The sequence below is a fragment of the Corella eumyota genome, chromosome 5 (assembly GCF_963082875.1).
Source record: "Corella eumyota chromosome 5, kaCorEumy4.1, whole genome shotgun sequence".
Lineage (NCBI taxonomy): Eukaryota > Metazoa > Chordata > Ascidiacea > Phlebobranchia > Corellidae > Corella > Corella eumyota.
In genome coordinates, this window is record NC_137494.1 from 6,874,288 (window position 1) to 6,895,860 (window position 21,573).

At 30.1% G+C, this 21,573-nt stretch overlaps 2 protein-coding genes across 2 annotated transcripts; one reads left to right on the top strand and one right to left on the bottom strand.

Moving 5' to 3' along the window:
• Positions 1-493: 493 nt before the first annotated feature.
• On the bottom strand, positions 494-7,501 carry LOC145752382 (solute carrier family 22 member 21-like). Its single transcript, XM_082568661.1, has 12 exons — positions 6,853-7,501; positions 6,047-6,102; positions 5,582-5,705; positions 5,094-5,197; positions 4,790-4,944; positions 4,367-4,535; positions 4,093-4,222; positions 3,819-3,934; positions 2,315-2,529; positions 1,852-2,034; positions 1,495-1,639; positions 494-1,029 (listed from the first exon to the last, which is right to left on the bottom strand). The coding sequence occupies exons 1-12, from the start codon at positions 7,084-7,086 to the stop codon at positions 957-959; spliced, it is 1,704 nt and encodes a 567-aa protein (XP_082424787.1). The 5' UTR covers positions 7,087-7,501; the 3' UTR covers positions 494-956.
• A 7,943-nt stretch (positions 7,502-15,444) lies between these two features.
• Positions 15,445-20,924, top strand: LOC145753379 (stromelysin-2-like). Its single transcript, XM_082569792.1, has 11 exons — positions 15,445-15,523; positions 16,169-16,254; positions 16,840-17,026; positions 17,314-17,440; positions 17,613-17,715; positions 17,987-18,161; positions 18,365-18,526; positions 19,326-19,510; positions 19,834-19,969; positions 20,123-20,292; positions 20,544-20,924. The coding sequence occupies exons 1-11, from the start codon at positions 15,445-15,447 to the stop codon at positions 20,922-20,924; spliced, it is 1,791 nt and encodes a 596-aa protein (XP_082425918.1).
• The last annotated feature ends 649 nt before the right edge of the window (positions 20,925-21,573 follow it).

Consider the following 21,573-nt stretch of genomic DNA (forward strand, 5'->3'; position numbering starts at 1 on the left):
AAATTTGTTATCTTTTTAAATGTATTGCATAGTTAAAACAATCTCGGTATATAACATAAACACTGTTAATAAACTGTTTATACAATGTCTTACTTTTAATTCACTTAAAAGTTATCTCATCATTTCTATGCTTTAGTAAAACAACTTGGTGCTACCAACTACTCTGTAAAATGATGACGTCACTTGCCTTTCAGATTACGCAGCTGTCAAGGGCGAAGAGCCTCAAATTAATTAATCAGTACTTTTTTGATAAAAAAAAAATGTAAACAATAATATACATGAGCGTCGCTTTTTTAAATGCCCGGACCACTTGTTACACCATTTCTGTGTGCTTACGTCAGTCTAATTTTTAAATCATAAAATAAACTGAATTTTCTAAAAAAATGGTATTTTAATTTTAAGTAACTACGTTTAAAAACTACAGGTAACTAAATATAAAATTTAAAACATACGTTTACTATGTCAATTTAATAGTTTTCTTTTTTATCTGCTTTTAACTTTTAAATTTTTTGATAAATGTATACGTTTAGATTTCAGTCAGTTACTATACCCAAAATATAAACCCTTGAAGAAATGATTTGTGGGTAAAAGTTTAAATATAACAATTTGCTAAAACTTAAACATATATCTTGCTGCCTAAATACGAAGTAATAATAAGTGGTCATGTTTATACATTAGTGTGTTAATATTTTAAACTTCTATAAACAATGTGCATAAACATATCATTGTTTTGTAAAAAAAGGGGTAGTTCCTCATAAAAGGTAAAAAACACACATATATTTACCACTAAAACGGGATAAAAATATAGGTAAGTTAAATCTGCATAAGAGATTGTGAAACAAATATAAATTTCAAAAGCAAATTAAAAAATTTACCAAGTCGAAATTTTGTTTGTAAAAAAAAAAATAAAAATTTGGTAAAAAAAAACAACTTTGAAAAACATAATCTAATAAAATTTAAATTAGATCTAGTTCTTTGTCATCTAGTTCTTCTTCCTCTCGATGCTTTTTGCTGCGCAGTCGACGTATCCTACAATCGACACCGTTTCAATTTTTTAAGAATTAAGTTTAAACTTATTGGTATAAAGGGGCTTTAGTTAGCATGTCTAACTGCTCAGTAAAAAGCAATTTTTGTATTAGTTGCAAGTTGGTCGTATAAGGTCATTTCAAACAACTACACCGTTTACACACATGCCAGATAACTGTAGCCTATTATTAAAGGGTAAGTGGGATCACCATGTACATTATAATTTACTTATTGACTGATTAGCTTCAAACACTAGTGTTTTTTTAGAATAATTTGACAAAAACAAGCACTAGTTGGTTGTGTAACTAAAAAGCAATTCCTGCCAAGTTGTAAATTTACAATAGTTTTAACAGGACAACTTTAAAGAATTGGATAGGTAGTAAAAACACTAATAGTCAAAAACAAATATAATTTATTTCAAAGCTCATTTAAATTTTTTTTAAAAAGATTATTGCTTAAAGTATTAACCTTAAGTTTTCCAGTTTGATAGCATCGTCTACAGTGTCGGGAAGAGGAAGATTGGAAGTTTCTGGAAGTAAAAGAATGGAAAACGAGGCTAGTAAGAAAAATCCACCCATGACGTAAAATGGAATGGAAGTGTCAACCGATTCGCCTAAATTTTTTTTTAGTAATTAGTTTAAAATTTATTTTTTCACTTATAGTGCAACGCGGTGTAAAAAAAATTCAGACCTTTTAATCTTTGAAATTAAGTTACATAAAGCCAGAAATTGTCCCATTTGAAAAGTGTCAATTGTATATGCTATTGTAGTTATCTATTTTTTACATAGCTACTTAAGTATTGCATGTGATTTAAAAATAGCTTACCTAAGAAAATTAAAAAGGGCGACGCTGAGCTGGCGAACCTAGCTGACATCGAAGCGATACCAACACTTGTGTTTCTTATTAAAGTTGGAAATAGCTCGCCAGTGTAAAGTACGATAATACCCATGGCTGCTGTAACGAAGAACTTTGCCACCATCGCACTTACTATGCCAGCAACCACTTCAACTGTCAAAAAATGAAAGAGGTTAATTGCTTACACTTAATACCCGAACAGCGGTAAATCAACGATGCATGGTTTAGGCCAGTTAACACATTAAACTTTGCAACGGTTTTGCAACTTGGCTTAAACTAACCCATTTAAAAGTTTTGACTAAAAAAGCACATAAAACAATAAAATGACTGAAGTTTTAAAACCGGAACCCCAATAATAAGTATCACAGTTTATTAGTTTATCTTAAATAATCTTATTTTTCGGTTTTAATCCCCTTTTAACATGTGTACAAACCTCCTCTTAGAAGCGGAGTTAAAAAACACAAAAGTGCACTAAGGAACAACGTGCTCATGGCGGCACTTCTTCTTCCCAGTTTAAGGAGAAGAAGAGCCATAAAGGAATATGATCCGAGATCGACTAATCCACCGAAAAAACAGTTGACGTAAATATTCCCACCCAAGTTGGAAGTGTTTAAAGTGGTGGTGTAGAACCCAAAATAACAAACATTCCTAAAAGTTACAAATTAAGATAAAAATGTTAATGAAGAAATTTAAATTGGGCCAGATTTAGCCAACAGTCACGGTTGACTAGCTTAAATATTTGAGTTCGGTTTTTCTTGATTCAATTTTAGTCTTTGGATTAGTTCCGAGTACCTTTGTAAATGAACTTTAACAACCCGAAGTTGCTGACTTAACTGTAAATAAATGCCCCTTTTTTCAGGTCTTTGATGAGCCCGAGACTAACATTTTTGGAGAGTAATATTTATTTGCAAAATTGTTTTAAATTTAAAATTCATAGGAAGCCGAATTTTTTTTATTTTAAAAAGCTCAATTTTTTTTGAATATGATTTAGGTTAAAGGTTAACAACCATTTTAAACCAAATGACGTAATCTTAGTGTATGTCAAAACTATCAAACAACAGCAAACACCTATTTTTCAAGTACTTTTCGGGACCATGTCGATAACAAACCCATGTTATTAAAAAATAAATATGGCTTTCGAAGTTGTGTTATTTTAGTTGTGCTGCAAAATATGTTTACGTGATTTTATTTTTAAAATATATTCTTTAACGTTAAGAAATAAATATTTAGGAAAAAATTGTAATATCGACCTATAAACTTCGTAAAAAATAATTGTTTTAATATACAAAAAATATAAAACAAATGTGATTTTATCAAATATTTTATTTTATTTTTTGTTATATACTTCGTATGTAAATAATATTTAAATAACAACCAATAGTATGGTTTTTCATGTAGTCTTATTTATTCTATAACGTTAATTTAATTACAAAAAGATATGTTTTGGTACTTTTTAAACGAATTTTGCGGTTGTATTTTACCAGAGGGTTATTTAAACAGCGTGTGTACATAAAAAACAGTCTTGTTTTTATCTTTGACAAACACAGAATCTGCACATTCAGCAAAATTCCTTATCGCATTGAAAATAAATAAACTAAGTAGTTGGAAATGTTGACCTTTATATAACAAGCTAAATAATCTAAAAACCAAAATACTAAAAATAAGAGAAGGAATATTCATGTTAAAAAGTGAAAAAAATTAATTAACGACCTATATTTATTTCGAAGTGATTATGACTTATAAACGGACAGGTTTTTACATTACTTTTGACTGTAATCTAACAGTCCTGTGTTATAAATTGCCTTAGGTGATTTAAGTGCTTTATTAATCCCATAATAACAAGGCTTCTTAAAAAAGCCTAAGTTTGGATACGTAACATTTTTTTAAACTTTTGGGAAAATTTATAATTTAACTTAAAATTTAACAATTAAACTTACCATAAAAAGCAAATAAGGAAAATTCTTTTTCTTAAAACTTTAACTTTTATCAGCAAAGAAGGAGAGCTTGATTTTCTTCTTAGTTTCTTGTTTTTGTTTGGCGAAGTGGTAAACTCCTAAATAAATTCAATAAAAAACATAAATTTTTTAAACTAAAATTACACAGCTCTCAATAAATTAAATATAGAATTAAATAGTTTTTGTAAGTATTAAGCGCAAGAAAAAAGCACATGAAATTTTTAAAAGTCCCAATTTTTACTATACAAATACATACATCAAGATTGCTTTTAATCAATTGTGGATTAATTTTAACGTTGTTAAATTTCGCAATTTCCAACAGCAATTTCTTTAGTTTTGCGTCTTTTCCGTTTTGTTGCAACCATTTCGGCGATTCAGGTAAAATCCTTAATAAAAAAGGGTTTTTAAAAACCAAAAATAAATAGTTCTTACTACTGACATCTTTGTAATATTGCCATTTTTTTTTAATTTTATTTTTTTTTTAAAGTCGAAGTGTGATTTAAACATAAATTTATAAAAACTAAGCCTACCAGAACAATGGCAGGTACAAAAACGACGCAGCAGAAGCGCTGATGACCAAAATAAACCAGTTTTTGACCAGAAAGGCAATCGCTGGTAAGACCATGTAACCAAAAGCAAACCCTAAATTTATATACAGAGCTGCAGTTGGTCTGGCGCCTTCAGGAACAATTTCTTGTGCTGTAATGATTGTAAAATAAAAAACATCAGCAACGGTGCGTAAACAAATTAAGCTCTGACGCAGGCATAGCGTAATTTCATCGGCATTGGGTTAAAAAAATAAAAAACGCAAAATAGACTGGTCAAAACTGCTGCAAAAATTTAAAATAAAAAGTAGTAAAAAAATAATTTTCTGGCCACAATAACCGAAACCTTAATAAAACCTAAAATAAAATAGTTTAACAATAAATGAGATAAAAAGTATTACTAGTTACCTAACACATACGAATTGTTGTACATAACAATATGAAAACCTCCAGTAAGAAACAAAAAGGAAAGAAAGAACCAATAATTAGGGGCAAAGGCCATGGCTAAATTTCCAAATCCATGCAAGATGAAGGCAATAAAAAGAACAGTTTTTCTTCCATATCTAAGCAAAAAGGATCAGTTAAAAACATTAGGCAAATATTTAAAAAAAATATAAAGCTGTATTTAAACAAAAACAGGTAACCAAATGACTCCATTAAATTTGTCTACTTAACTTATAAAAAATTTTAATAAAACTATTTAAAAAAATACCTGTCTGTGGCAGGACCCCCAATAAGACTTCCAACCAGCAAACCGATCATAAACAAGCACTGCATGACTGGTCTTTTCCATGAGGAATCACATACAAGATCGAACTAAAAACATATTGAGATAAAAAATAAAACTATGAAATTTTTAATGCATAATATGTTCAATAGAATTATAAAATCATAAAACAAAAAATGTCATAAAAACGTTATATAAATTACAACGATGCAGCCAAAGTATAATTCTTCGCCAATATATACTTTATTATAATTAAATTCCAATGTCATTAAAACCTCCTAGAAAATATTTAATTAGGAAAAAATCTGCAGTTGAATATACTAATTTGCATTGGTAGGTACAAAAAATGGTAAAAAAGTTGTATTTTTTATCGGAAAAAATTGACACACCTTGTTAGTGTATGACTAATGCTATGAATAACTTTATTGGTATGAGGTTCAATGAATAAACACCCTGTAGTGTTTTCAACATACTTTCGTTACAATTGTTTCACCATCTGCTAAGTCATAAATCCAACCGCTGGTGCATTTTTCTTCAGGGTTGGGTGGATTCCCTGGAGCGTAAGTGCTATTAGAAAAGGCACCATAATTTTCGCAGCTGAAAATAACAACAGTTATATCAATAATTAATATAACATGTAACTATGTCAACTTGAAAAATTGCCAAATTCTGTTATTGCCAAATCCTGTGTTACAACTAACTAATTAATTAATGGTTAATAAATTAACCTGAATACAGTTACTAAATGACTATGTCATAAATTTTGAATAATCCTAATATAAAGTGATGGTAATAATTATGTTTTGTTGATATTATAATAAAAACATGTGGCACCTTATTTTAACCCACATTTATAATACCCAAATTGCCAAAACAAAATTAAATCATAACATTTATTTAATTTTTTAATATATATTATTTAAATTTATTAAATTTACATTCTTGAGCAAGAATCATTAACAGAATAGTGAGAACAGGTTTCATTTGACGAATTCTAAAACATTAAAGTATTTATCATTAAATGAATAATTACCAACAATATGCTAATTTTTAAAAATAGGAAGAAAAACCCGGTACCTATAAACTATACAGGATCGAATGGATCGAATGGATCGAATGGACCGAATGGATCGCATGCATTATGCTTATTCTGAATGGGTGAGGGTTGGGGTTAGGGTTTAATTTATGCAATATTTTTTTACATTCTATTCATTCGGTCCATTCGATAACCATTTGATATACATTTGATCCATTCGATCCATTCGGTCCATTCGATAACCATTTGATATACATTTGATCCATTCGATCCATTTGATCCATTCGATCCATTCGATCCTGTATAGTTTATAGGTACCCAGAAAAACCGTATCAATATGCAAATTATGCACAGAGAAAATGTTAAAACAATATGTAAACTTTGTATAATAAATAAGTGTCACGCTATTCCCTTAAAATTCTATTTGCATTTATTTAAAATAGTAAATATAAATACAAAATAGTAACACAGTAATTTGTGGCAAAACAATTATGTTAAAAAAATGAAATTATTAAAAATATGTACTGATTAACAATATGGGGTTATTTGTTCAATTCCCACTGCCTTCATGCTAAGGCACCTTTAAGTAAGGTGCTATAAGCAATGCAAAAAAAAAACCTATTAGGCCCAAGACAAAAAAGTTAACTATCTAAAAAAATCTAAAAAAAACACCTAATTAGGTAAAAAATCATCTTATTAAGTACTTACAATTTGGTTCTGCCAATTGCATGTATAACTTGGAAGATAATAAACAAACACTGGTGACACTAGAGCAAAAGACAATATCAGTTGACAAAGTGACAAAACAAACAAACTTCTACGCTGAAACCAGCCATAGTTTTTAAGTGCAACTTTTTGTAATTCGTTTAAAGACATCGCCTTTACATATTGGGTAGAAACCAAACTAAAGCTGTTCTTGTTTTTGTCTAATATTGACTCCATTTAAAGAATATCATGCTAATAAATCTTGAGCTATTTAATTAAATATATTAAGTAAGGTTGCATTTTCTAAAATATTGACCATTTTTACTTAACGTTCTGACATAACAAGGTTATTCTGTTATTAGATGTATTGTTGTAGCAGTTTACAAGTAATAAATAAAAATTAACACAAAAACTAAGAAAAACTGCTCTACCTCACTTTACCAAATAACTCTCACACCTCCTAAAACTCAAAATCTAAAAAAATGTAAGTTATTATTATAACACTTCTTTAATAAAACCTTTTTATAAACCGCAACAACATGTTCATGCTATGGGAGACTTTCGCAAAATAGCGATCTTCTAGGGGATTTCCCTTAATTTGTTTGGCCTGTTTCACCACCATCTTTCTGCCAGAGAGCTGGCAGAGAGTAGCAGAGAATTTTGCTTGGGCGGATAATTATAAAAAACAGTGATTCCAAATATTTTATAATCGTACAATACAAAAAATAACGGGGTAAAATAGCCCCTTCAAAGGAAAAAAATTAAAACCAAACCTAATATAGAACAAGTTAGCAAGGTTCTTAACACTTTAAAATTAAAATAAAATTAAACAAAACATTGAAAAATTGTTAAAAGCAGGAGTAAACTTTTGTACTGAACTGATTTACGTGTTATTACTGACGTCACAAATCGGGGGTTTTGACAACTTACCTATCATGTCGCTCCAATTCTTTTTTTATATTTGGTAGAGGACAACGTACCCAACCATGACATACTTTTAAAAAAGTGAACAAAACATTAGAAAGTGATTAAATACAGGTGTAAACTTTGTATTTTCGTAATATACGCTATAGAAGTGACGTCACAAATCGGGGGTTTTGACAACTTACCTATCATGTCGCTTCAATTTATTTTTGATATTTTGCAAGGAACAACGCACCCAACCACGACATATCTTCAAAAAAGTGAAAAAAATATTAGAAAGTGGTCAAATACAGGTGTAAACTTTGTGTTTTCGTAATATACGCTATATAAGTGACGTCACAAATCAAGGGTTTTGACAACTTACCTATCATGTCGCTCCAATTTATTTTTGATATTTTATAAGGAACAACGCACCCAACCACGACATACCTTTAAAAAAGTGAACAAAATCTTAGAAAGTTGTCAAATACAGGTGTAAACTTTGTATTTTCGTAATATACGCTATATAAGTGACGTCACAAATCGAGGGTTTTGACAACTTACCTATCATGTCGCTCCAATTTATTTTTAATATTTTGTAAGGAACAACGCACTCAACCACGACATACCTTCAAAAAAGTGAACAAAATATTAGAAAGTGGTCAAATACAGGTGTAAACTTTGTGTTTTCGTAATATACGCTATATAAGTGACGTCACAAATCGAAGGTTTTGACAACTTACCTATCATGTCGCTCCAATTTATTTTTGATATTTTGTAAGGAACAACGCACCCAACCACGACATACCTTCAAAAAAGTGAACAAAATATTAGAAAGTGGTCAAATACAGGTGTTAACTTTGTATTTTCGTAATATACGCTATATAAGTGACGTTACAAATCGGGGGTTTTGACAACTTACCTATCATGTCGCTTCAATTTATTTTTGATATTTGGTGAAGAACAACGCACTTAATTACCACATATCTTCAAAAAAGTTAACAAAATATTAGAGAGTGGTCAAATCCAGGTGTTAACTTTGTATTTTTGTAATATACGCTATATAAGACATGATAGGTAAGTTGTTAAAACCCCCAATTTGTGAAGTCACATAAATAGCGTATATTACGAAAATACAAAGTTTACACTTGTATTTGACCACTTTCTAATATTTTGTTTACTTTTTTGAAGGTATGTCGTGGTTGGGTGCGTTGTTCTTTACAAAATATCAAAAATAAATTGGAGCGATATGATAGGTAAGTTGTCAAAACCCCCGATTTGTGACGTCACTTATATAGCGTATATTACGAAAATACAAAGTTAACACCTGTATTTGACCACTTTCTAATATTTTGTTCATTTTTTTGAAGATATGTCGTAATTAAGTGCGTTGTTCTTTACAAAATATCAAAAATAAATTGGAGCGACATGATAGGTAAGTTGTCAAATCTCCCGATTTGTGACGTCACTTATATAGCGTATATTACGAAAATACAAAGTTTACACCTGTATTTGACCACTTTCTAATATTTTGTTCACTTTTTTAAAAATATGTCGTGGTTGGGTACGTTGTCCTCTACCAAATATAAAAAAAGAATTGGAGCGACATGCTAGGTAAGTTGTCAAAACCCCCGATTTGTGACGTCACTTATATAGCGTATATTACGAAAACACAAAGTTTACACCTGTATTTGACCACTTTCTAATATTTTGTTCACTTTTTTAAAGGTATGTCGTGGTTGGGTGCGTTGTTACTTACAAAATATCAAAAATAAATTAAAGCGACATGATATGTAAGTTGTCAAAACCCCCGACTTGTGACGTCACTTATATAGCGTATATTACGAAAATACAAAGTTTACACCTGTATTTGACCACTTTCTAATATTTTGATCACTTTTTTAAAAATATGTCGTGGTTGGGTACGTTGTGCTCCACCAAATATAAAAAAAGAATTGGAGCGACATGATAGGTAAGTTGCCAAAACCCTCGATTTGTGACGTCACTTATATAGCGTATATTACGAAAACACAAAGTTTACACCTGTATTTGACCACTTTCTAATATTTTGTTCACTTTTTTGAAGGTATGTCGTGGTTGGGTGCGTTGTTCTTCACAAAATATCAAAAATAAATTGGAGCGACATGATAGGTAAGTTGTCAAAAACCCCGATTTGTGACGTCACTTATATAGCGTATATTACGAAAATACAAAGTTAACACCTGTATTTGACCACTTTCTAATAATTTGTTCAATTTTTTGAAGATATGTGGTAATTAAGTGCGTTGTTCTTCACAAAATATCAAAAATAAATTGAAGCGGCATGATAGGTAAGTTGTCAAAACCCCCGATTTGTGACGTCACTTATATAGCGTATATTACGAAAATACAAAGTTTACACCTGCATTTGACCACTTTCTATTATTTTGTTCACTTTTTTGAAGATATGTTGTTGTTGGGTACGTTGTCCTTCACAAAATATCAAAAATAAATTGGAGCGACATGATAGGTAAGTTGTCAAATTTCCCGATTTGTGACGTCACTTATATAGCGTATATTACGAAAATACAAAGTTAACACCTGTATTTGACCACTTTCTAATATTTTGTTCATTTTTTTGAAGATATGTCGTAATTAAGTGCGTTGTTCTTTACAAAATATCAAAAATAAATTAAAGCGACATGATAGGTAAGTTGTCAAAACCCCCGACTTGTGACGTCACTTATATAGCGTATATTACGAAAATACAAAGTTTACACCTGTATTTGACCACTTTCTAATATTTTGTTCACTTTTTTAAAAATATGTCGTGGTTGGGTACGTTGTCCTCCACCAAATATAAAAAAAGAATTGGAGCGACATGATAGGTAAGTTGCCAAAACCCCCGATTTGTGACGTCACTTATATAGCGTATATTACGAAAACACAAAGTTTACACCTGTATTTGACCACTTTCTAATATTTTGTTCACTTTTTTGAAGGTATGTCGTGGTTGGGTGCGTTGTTCTTCACAAAATATCAAAAATAAATTGGAGCGACATGATAGGTAAGTTGTCAAAAACCCCAATTTGTGACGTCACTTATATAGAGTATATTATGAAAATACAAAGTTTACACCTGTATTTGACCACTTTCTATTATTTTGTTTACTTTTTTGAAGATATGTCGTGGTTGGGTACGTTGTCCTCCACCAAATAAAATAAAAGAAATTGAGCGACATGCTAGGTAAGTTGTCAAAACCCCCGATTTGTGACGTCACTTATATAGCGTATATTACGAAAATACAAAGTTAACACCTGTATTTGACCACTTTCTAATATTTTGTTCATTTTTTTGAAGATATGTCGTAATTAAGTGCGTTGTTCTTTACAAAATATCAAAAATAAATTAAAGCGACATGATAGGTAAGTTGTCAAAACCCCCGACTTGTGACGTCACTTATATAGCGTATATTACGAAAATACAAAGTTTACACCTGTATTTGACCACTTTCTAATATTTTGTTCACTTTTTTAAAAATATGTCGTGGTTGGGTACGTTGTCCTCCACCAAATATAAAAAAAGAATTGGAGCGACATGATAGGTAAGTTGCCAAAACCCCCGATTTGTGACGTCACTTATATAGCGTATATTACGAAAACACAAAGTTTACACCTGTATTTGACCACTTTCTAATATTTTGTTCACTTTTTTGAAGGTATGTCGTGGTTGGGTGCGTTGTTCTTCACAAAATATCAAAAATAAATTGGAGCGACATGATAGGTAAGTTGTCAAAAACCCCGATTTGTGACGTCACTTATATAGCGTATATTACGAAAATACAAAGTTTACACCTGTATTTGACCACTTTCTATTATTTTGTTCACTTTTTTGAAGATATGTCGTGGTTGGGTACGTTGTCCTCCACCAAATAAAATAAAAGAATTTGAGCGACATGCTAGGTAAGTTGTCAAAACCCCCGATTTGTGACGTCACTTATATAGCGTATATTAGGAAAATACAAAGTTAACACCTGTATTTGACCACTTTCTAATATTTTGTTCACTTTTTTGAAGATATGTAGTAATTAAGTGCGTTGTTCTTTACAAAATATCAAAAATAAATTAGAGCGACATGATAGGTAAGTTGTCAAAACCCCCGATTTGTGACGTCACTTATATAGCGTATCTTATGAAAATACAAAGTTTACACCTGTATTTGACCACTTTCTAATATTTTATTCACTTTTTTGAAGATATGTCGTGGTTGGGTACGTTGTCCTCCACCAAATATAAAAAAAGAATTGGAGCGACATGATAGGTAAGTTGTCAAAACCCCCGATTTGTGACGTCAGTAATAACACGTATTTTAGTTCAGTACAAAAGTTTACTCCTGCTTTTAACAATTTTTCAATGTTTTGTTTAATTTTATTTTAATTTTAAAGTGTTAAGATCCTTGCCAACTTATTCTATATTAGGTTTGATTTGAATTTGTTCCCTTTAAAGGGGCTATTTTACCCCGTTATTTTATGTATTGTACGATTATAAAATATTTGGAATCACTATTTTTTATAATTATCCTCCCAAGCAAAATTCTCTGCTACTCTCAGCCAGCTCTCTGGCAGAAAGGTGGTAGTCCTGTTTCCATGCACAATGAATTTTTTAAAGAACAACGTTTATCCTCTGTTTACAACTTAGTAATTTACAAAAAAATAGCTGTAGGTTTTTTGACTACACTTAATGCATAAGATAAATAGGGCCTCTCTGAAAATATAAATTTGGCAAGTTATTAGACTCTTTTGTACGAATACATTGTGCGCATTTAGATTTAGATTTTTTAAACACAAGTGTCATTGTTTTTCAATTATAATTTTACAGTTTTTTGACCCGAGATGGCTTGGGCATTTATAGGAAAGAACTTCGCATTGCAATACTTTTTAATGCAAATACTTTACTAACCTCAAAGCAGTGGTTGTGCTAGTTCCCACAAGAACGAATGAAAAATTACTAAGAAAATTTAGCTGAATAAATAAGTCATACGCTATTTTGGCCATGTAATACGGACAACACAAACTGACTACCGGCATAAATACAGTTTTTATAATATCGTTTGTTTGTTTTTTAGGTAAATGTTGTAATTTTAAAATATTGTCGCAGGATGTAGTCGCTAATATTATTAATTTGTTCGCTTATACTGTAGTCTTATATCGTTGTTAATATGCTCGTGTTTAATGTAGTCTTGTATTATAACCTTTTATGTAGTTATTATTAATAAACAGAAGCTACAATTGACTTTGTCACGATTTTAAATTAACTTACCGACGGTCTACCGCTAATTAGCCTTCTGGATTGATAACTTAGCATTTATATTACCATTGACATATTTTTATATTATTTCTAGACAGTCTTACATATTTTTTATACAATTTTCTACACATCATAAAAAGTATATGACATATAAAAAACTTGAAATCGATTTTAACCGCTTTCGTTTATCATCTTGTGGTTAAAAAAATTTTCAACGAAAATTTAAGGCGATTTTAGATTTATTGCAATACCAAAATGGGCAAAATTAAAAATACGATCTAAAAAAACGACTAGTCATAAAATAATTGCACTTAATATCATTTATTAGCATCTTTTTTCTACATTTTTTTAAGTTAAGAAAAAACAACATTTTTTCAAGTTATTAAAACTTATTTTTGTAACAAATTCATTAACTACTCCTGTAGGTATTTAAAATATATACGCAATCTTACGTTATATATATTTGAATTTTAGATCCCAACCTTAATTTATAATTCACTATATAGTTAACAAAATTCTACATGACCTGACTAAAACATATTACTTCACGCAATTAAAAAAAATTTACCCCGACTTTTGTTTTGTTTGTGCGGACGTTAATTAACAGTACACTAATGGTTACATCTTTTTATAAAACCACCTCGCAGTACTAACCCATATTCATAATCAATTTGTACATTATTTATTAAGTAGCTGCTGTTAATAACATAATCAAAACAATGTAACTTTACTTTATGATAAATCTGCAAGTATTTCCGCTTTTACATATCTAACAAGTTGTCGTTTCTTGTTGATGTTTTAACTTATCTACATTGACTAAAAACAAATTTAAAATAATCTATTTTGTTTTTTAAATGGTAAACTAAGCAGTTTATTAAAAATTTATTGGTCTGAACTCTGTCTTAAAATAAACAAGCAGCATAGATGACACTTTCGCTGCAAAATTAAGGAAAACTTGTATGCAAACACTCAAAGAACTTTAAATATTAAAGAAAATTGGTATTGTTCTATTTAAAACGCTTCACGCATATTAACTTAACTAATCTTAAAACGTGTAGAGTTTTGCGTTTTACCAACACGGCTCTAAAATATACATTACTAGGGATTGACTTAAAAGAAAAGGAAATACGTCAGATCTCTTGTAATCAAACCCTCACATTTTTTTGCAGAACATTAAGCAGACACTTCCCGCTACAATACCATAACATTAAAACCCTCTGCAAAATAAAATTAACAGATATTTTTCTATATTAAACTTCTACCGAAAAACAAACAAACCAAAAATATTAAACCACATATTTATTTGACTGAAATCTGCAATACAGGCTTAGAATACTTATTAAAAAACGTCTGTCAACAACTTTAGTGTCTAACTTAATTTGCGAAATAGGTTTGTTAGAAGCTAAACAATTAAACCATACAAAATGACATAAATTTTATTAGTTTTAAAAATTTGTGAAGTTATTTAATATGTAACTTAAAGATATAAACCTTTACTTACCTGGTTTTTAGCGTTTAACCAGTCGCATTGAAACAGTGGAGTGTGGTACATAAATAGTGGTGTTATCATTACTAAACCACTCAGAGCTTGACAAACTGACAAAAACAGCAATGTCCTACGTTGATACCAACCAAATTTTTCCAGAACGCTCAATAAGTTGAAATTTTGAGCTAAAGCTACATCGTTGCATATTTCAATGTTGTTGTTATCTGACAACATGTTTTAATCTACTACTAATAACATTTTTTAAGATTTTTAAAACTGCATTTACAATTGTTGTATATCTAGTTCTGTAGTAATTGTATTAAGGCCATATGTGAATTTTGTTAAAAGTTCATGTAAACATTGACGAAGAAATTAACTACCTCATGTGTTTCCGTTGTTTATATCATGTTTCCGTTAATATAATTAATAAAATCACGCATAACAGAGGTTGTCATCTAATTGCTATAAACACAACAAATATTTACTGTACTACCATAATATAAATACTAAGTGGTAGAATTTTGTAACAGCAACCTTGGATGTTTATCTTGTAATATGCTAAACTTGCCTGTAGGGTATATATATTTATATAAAATACCCCTTTCAAATACATTGCGCTAAAGTTTTTGCTTGAAATTTTTTTTAAATCTTGGTAGTGGTAAATTTAATATTTTTTATGGTATTTATTAAAAACTAATAAATGTTGTGTTACTGGAAAAATGTAGTTGTATAAAATGGTATTGCAATGATTTGGGCGCAATTAATGTTTTTCTTAGGCTTGTTAAGTTACTATACCCGTGTTATATGGTATATGTGTGGTTAAAGTGTAAGAAACTACATCAGCAAACTGACGTTAAATTCCTTGTCCAGAGTGTACGTTTTTGTAGACTTTCTGTAATACGTATTAACAAAGCCTCCGTAATGTTGCCATTTTATCAAAGAACAAGTTCGGATGCCTCGCTCGGTTTAGATGACCAATTAGCGATATATGACCTATATGGTAAATGTTAATCAATGTTTTGAAAAAAATATAAGCGATTTTGAAAACACTAAATAGTTAATCAAAAATTATATTTACTTATTTTTTAAATAAACGTAAATATATTTAAACGGAATATATTTAAGCTTTTGTGTTGGCCTTAAACTTTTGTTTACACATTTAACAGTCAACATGTAAAAAAAGATTTTCAGTTCGTAATTTTACATTTTAATGATTTTTGTCCCAACGAAAGAAGTGATAAAATTACAATACGCATTAGATCGTTAAGAAGTTTTTGCCTAACGCGACATAAGGCGTTAGTTAAACACACCTCTTGGGATAGAGGTTTAGCGCAGGAGAATTTTCGGCAAAATTTATCTCCGTCTTGCGGTTTATGGCTCTGCGACAAGTATGACCGCTTAATCGATATCAGTTTTGTATTAAAACCTTTATGGGCGAAAAAGGATGTGCAGGGGTTTAACAGTTAGGCGTTTTAAAAATAAGACTTTTATGCAGCAGTGGTGCGATGTTAAAAAATGTATAGGCAATACGTAATAAACGGTATAACTAAATTTAAATAAGTTTAATGCTACTTTACCTTTTTGTGCTTTATTTAGACCAAACTATATGTAAGGTGGCAATGTAAGTTTATTTTAATTAATTCAGAACGCTGCGAAGAATTTTTAAAAAGTTTTATTTTTATTGATGAAACTTGCTTGAAACAAAATTCTGATGAACTTAAGAACGAGTCTGTTAGCGTTTGGTTGTTTTTGCGTATTGGTGACATTAGACGGTTCGCCTGTACGCCCCACCCATACAAAAAAATTCAAATCAACAAACCTAACGAAAAGCGAATATGAATTCGGTCTGGTAAGATTTTTGTAAAAAAAATTGTAATCAAAAACTGTTTGTGTATGTATGCATGTATTTGTATGCAAGAATATAGCAGTGTATATATTGTAATTAGACTGGTCACTCTACTGACAGCGGCCACACTTCAATAAAAATGTATCTTTAATAAAACTGTCACATTGGTCCCTAAAGGGACAACGTTACATGGTTATGATGGATTTTTTTAAATCAAAACTCCCAAAAGACTCCATAAGTGGATACAAGTTAACCCCGCTTTATACATGTTAATTGAAATTGATAGAACGTTCTTTTGAACAATATAAGGTGTTTGCGACAATGCTAAATAAGTTACAGCACATTTCACATACAAATTTCTAAAATATAAGTTGCGTAAAAACATTAGACCTATATTTTCGAAATTTGTTAAGGATTCAGGCGTGTGACCTTACTATTTATACCAAAACAACTAACATATAATTTTACAGGAGTTTCTTTTCACATATGGCTATCTTAACAACCGTCATCATTTAAGAACCAACGACAAACTAACTTTAGCAATCCTCAAATTTCAAACAGTCTACAGTCTTAAAAAAACTGGAATTTTTGACGACCAAACTGTAAAAATGATGAAAAAACCAAGATGTGGTTTATCAGACAATTTTGCAATACAAAGTAAGTTTGAATGAAGGTGAAAATATAACTTAAACCGAACTAATGCCTGTTAAAAATTTAAACTACATTTCTTGCTTACTACTAGCTAGATAAGGTTTGCTTTTTTGATCAGCTTATTAACGTTCTAAAAAAATCTCTTATTAACCTATTAATTGTAAAAAAAAACAAGGTTTATAATTTTTACTATAAGACTGCTAATATAAATATAAAAACAAAAATGTTAGGTATTTATGTAAGGCAAATCTTGTAATTCTATTATTATCGTAATACTTTTAATATACAAACAGGAAATGTGTTTGATCTGCCAAGCAAAAGTAATCCCATTTTAGCACCACAGCAAACTCTTAATCCGAAATCAAGAAAAAAACGTTATACTTTAATGGGAAAATGGCCCAACACAGAAATTTCTTACGCGTAAATTATTTTTAAAAATACCACTTTAATTAAATAATATTTATGTACAACTTAAAATAAATATTTTTTTAATAAGCTACGTTACTTAACCTTACTAATCCTTGCAAAAGAATTTCTTGAGAAATATGCAAATAAAACGGAAATACTTTTTTCTGTTTTCATCATGTTTTAGATTTCGTTCCTATACGAGCGACATGACAATCAAGAAACAGCAACAAGAAATAGCAAGGGCGTTGCAAGTCTGGAGTAAAAACACACCTCTTACATTCGTAAAGGTTAACATTAGCAAATATAGGTTTAAATAAAAGCTAACATTGATAATTGAACATAACGTAAATACAAAATATAAGTGCATTATTTTAAAATTTGAAAAGTTATTAAATGGGACACTTAATACAATGTTCAAAAACGAAATCAGCACATTGAATATAAACTTACCATAACGACCAAAAACTGAAAAAAATTTGAATTTATACGTCATTAATTTTCACTTAATTTGTAGCAAACCGTATACACAGCAATTGCTTTTTTTACTAATATTTGCAGGACCAAGATAATGCTGACATCACTATTTCATTTGAACAAGGTTACCATTACGATGGTTATCCGTTCGACGGACCAGGACAGACATTAGCGCATGCCTTTTATCCTGGTCAAGGTGACAAAAGCGGAAACGTACATTTTGATGCAGAGGAAACCTGGACTGATGGGTCAAACAAAGGTAAATTGAAACTAACTAAAGTTTTCAATTTCCAGTTGTCCTGTAATTAAGTATTTTAATTTCTATGGCTATTTTGGTTTTGTTCATGTAGGCCTTAAGTTTCAAAACATCTGAATAAAGCCTAGATATTTTTCATACAACAATTTTTTAAGTATGTAGTAATAATTTTTATGTCAATAAGTAACGAATAGCTGTTTTTGTAGAAAGAACAAGCTTGTTTAAGGTGGCTGTCCATGAATTCGGCCACGCTTTGGGTTTGGGTCACAGCAATAACAAAGCTTCGGTAATGTTGCCATTTTATCAAGGAACAAGTTCGGATGCCTCGCTCGGTTTAGATGACCAATTAGCAATATATGATCTATATGGTAAATATTGATAAATGTTTTGATTTTTTTTACAAAATTTGAATTTAAAAAAATGTACCATATGGCGTAATTTGATCAAGTTATACATAATGTTATTAAGGATCAATACCCTGCAGCAGGTTCAAAAGCGATTTAAAGTAAACCAAAATACAATTTTTTTTTATATCTTAAATTTTGCAACTTTCTATCTCAAATTTTGCAACTTTTTTAGTTAAAAACCAAAATTATATATATATATATATATATAAGCAACACCCGCTTAATAACATAAACTCAAGGGTCTGCAAACGTTTTTAATAATGTGCCAGTTTTATTTTTTTGTACTGTCAAAATTTTATTTTTATGTAATAGCATTTTATCGTAGCAATTTTTGACTTTTAATCAATCTGTTTTGTTATTGGAAATGACACATTGAGGCCTGTTTAACAGATTAAGCTCATCAAATATTAAACAGTTTTTCCACGAGTTTTGCACTCATATTAAACAACTAATTGCATTACTGGCTAATCGATTTTTATACGATTCTCGTATCGACATCACACTTAGCCATCAGTTATTTCCACAATTTTTCTAACCTTTTTAACATTTAAGATGTCGATTTTAGAGCTACTTTTACAGCATTATTGAAAGTAAATTTATATTGTTACTTATAATATAAATGTGTTGAATTTTTTTCTGAGAGTGAAAAGATGTTACGTGTTATATTTGTTTATTACAGAAATTTAAATTTTCTTAATTTAATTAAAACATTATTGGCTTTAAAAGCACAAAAGTATTTAACACAAAAACAAATTTTCAGGGTCCAACAATCGGCAACATGATTTCCTTATTCAAGATGACCCCTTTGTATATGGTGACCCCACTCTGACATCATCAACAGTTGGGGTCAAAAAGGAGGTAGACTTAATAACAAAGTCAACCCAATCTTGTGATTATCAATTTGACGCCGCTGCCAATATCAGAGAAGAAGTTTACTTTTTTAAGGTGAAATTATACAATATTATAACTAAAGTGTTGTTGAACTAAAAAAATTAAACTTTAACTCAATCACTTGTACTTCACGGTTCTTAGAAAAATTCTTGTACCCTTACGGTCCTGGCTAATTCCCTCTTACTTTACAGTCATAAGTTTTTTTGATAACCGTAAAGTACGTGTGAACCCTTAAAATACCCTTTTTTATAAAATAACTTGCTTTAATCGGATACTAAATTCACATTGATAAATGATTATTTTAAAATTTAATACAAAAATGATTTGAATTAAAAGCATTACAAGTATCAAAATAATTTAAATGATTTTTTCAACAGGGAAATTTTTTTTGGAGAATTGAAAGAACAGGGAAAACGCATTCACGAATTGCCATGAATAGATTTTGGCGGCAATTTCCTAATGTTAACGTTGATGCAGTTTATGCAATTAAGGACAAAATTCTGCTATTTTCTGGTAACTACACTTTTTTATTAAGCAATGACAGGTTGTACATATTAAAGAAATGAGGGTAAATTTGTAAATACTAATTTACTAACATAGTCATTTTAAATAAAATTTTAAAAGCATTTCGTTTAATACGTTGATAAGATGTTTATATTTTTTTAGGAACACAGTATTGGTCTTATACTAATATACAGAAGGACTCTGATTCCCCAAGAAATATTAGTGATTTCGGATTACCTATGACAGACGGTGGTATAGACGCTGCAGTAGTTTGGAAGGCTAACGGAATGACTTATTTCTACAAAGGTTCTCAGTACTGGAAGTACAACGAGGTACTTTCATTTTTAACAATAGTTTTGTTACTTGTGTGTCATAATAGTATATTGTTTCACTCCTTTATAAGTTTACACCTCCATTGTAGTTACTTTGCAAAAAAAGTATATAAGAATATTATGATACAAAATAAAGAAATGCCCTTGAAATAATCTACAATTTATGTAAACAGTAAATGACCAATCACTAATACACTTGGTTTAATTTATTTTAAAATGCCAGTTTAAACAATATGCACCATACTTTTAAGGTTGCGCAAAGAATGGAACCCAACTACCCGAAACCCGTTCGTTCTGGGGTGCCAGAAAACATAGACGCTGCTTTAACGAGCCCTTCGGACAATTGTATTTATTATTTAAAGGATCAAAAAGCGTACAGGTTAGATAACGACTTGCTTTCTGTTGACGACGACGTAGAGTACATAGGCGTTAAGTGGTTTGGCTGCGACATGCCCGCTTTTAAGGAAAGCGCTGTAAGCCCGAGCGAGAGAATCAACAACACCATGCGAGAGAGTCACGTGCTTAGTAGACCAGGCGGTAGTGGCGGAAGCGTACGTCACGTGACCAACACGAATAACTTGTTTTTCGTTTTTGGATTCAGTCAATTTATCTTAAACGTTTTAAATAAATAAACTTTTTTTATTTATTGAATATATTATTATGTCATGTAAACTTACCAAATCAAGGATAAAGATATACACAAAAAAAATGTTTTTATAAAAAATTACCATTTAAAAACAATTTTTTCGTGTTATTTATAAACGGTATCAAATTTAAAGTCTGGCCCTAAGAATAATGGTCAATTACAGAATATTTTAGAACGGCTATTGACTAAAATTTAACATAAGTGACACGCCAATTAAAAAAAATATGTTGACATAAGGAGCAGCATTGTTAATAATTAACACTTTAAAAATCAACCGCACAATGTAAATGGCTGACCCAGTTGCATTATCAGGTTTTTAAATCTACGTTTTTTCAAATAAGATCAGGTTTCAAAAACTAATTTGGCAACAAAATAGTCAGTTGCAGAACATTGGCAACAAAATAACAATTTATAGTTTTAACGGCTATAGTTTTTCCATTACTAGGTGGTAGAATACTCGGTTAGAAAATGGATACGTATAAAATTAAAGACAAGGTGATATATATTCGAAAATTAACAACTGAGGATTATGAAAAAGTGATAGAACTGGTTCTGAAACATTATACACTTGAAGCTCCCATTCGAAAAATGCTAAAATCACCTTTTAAAGATGTATCAGAGTCTGACAAAAAAAG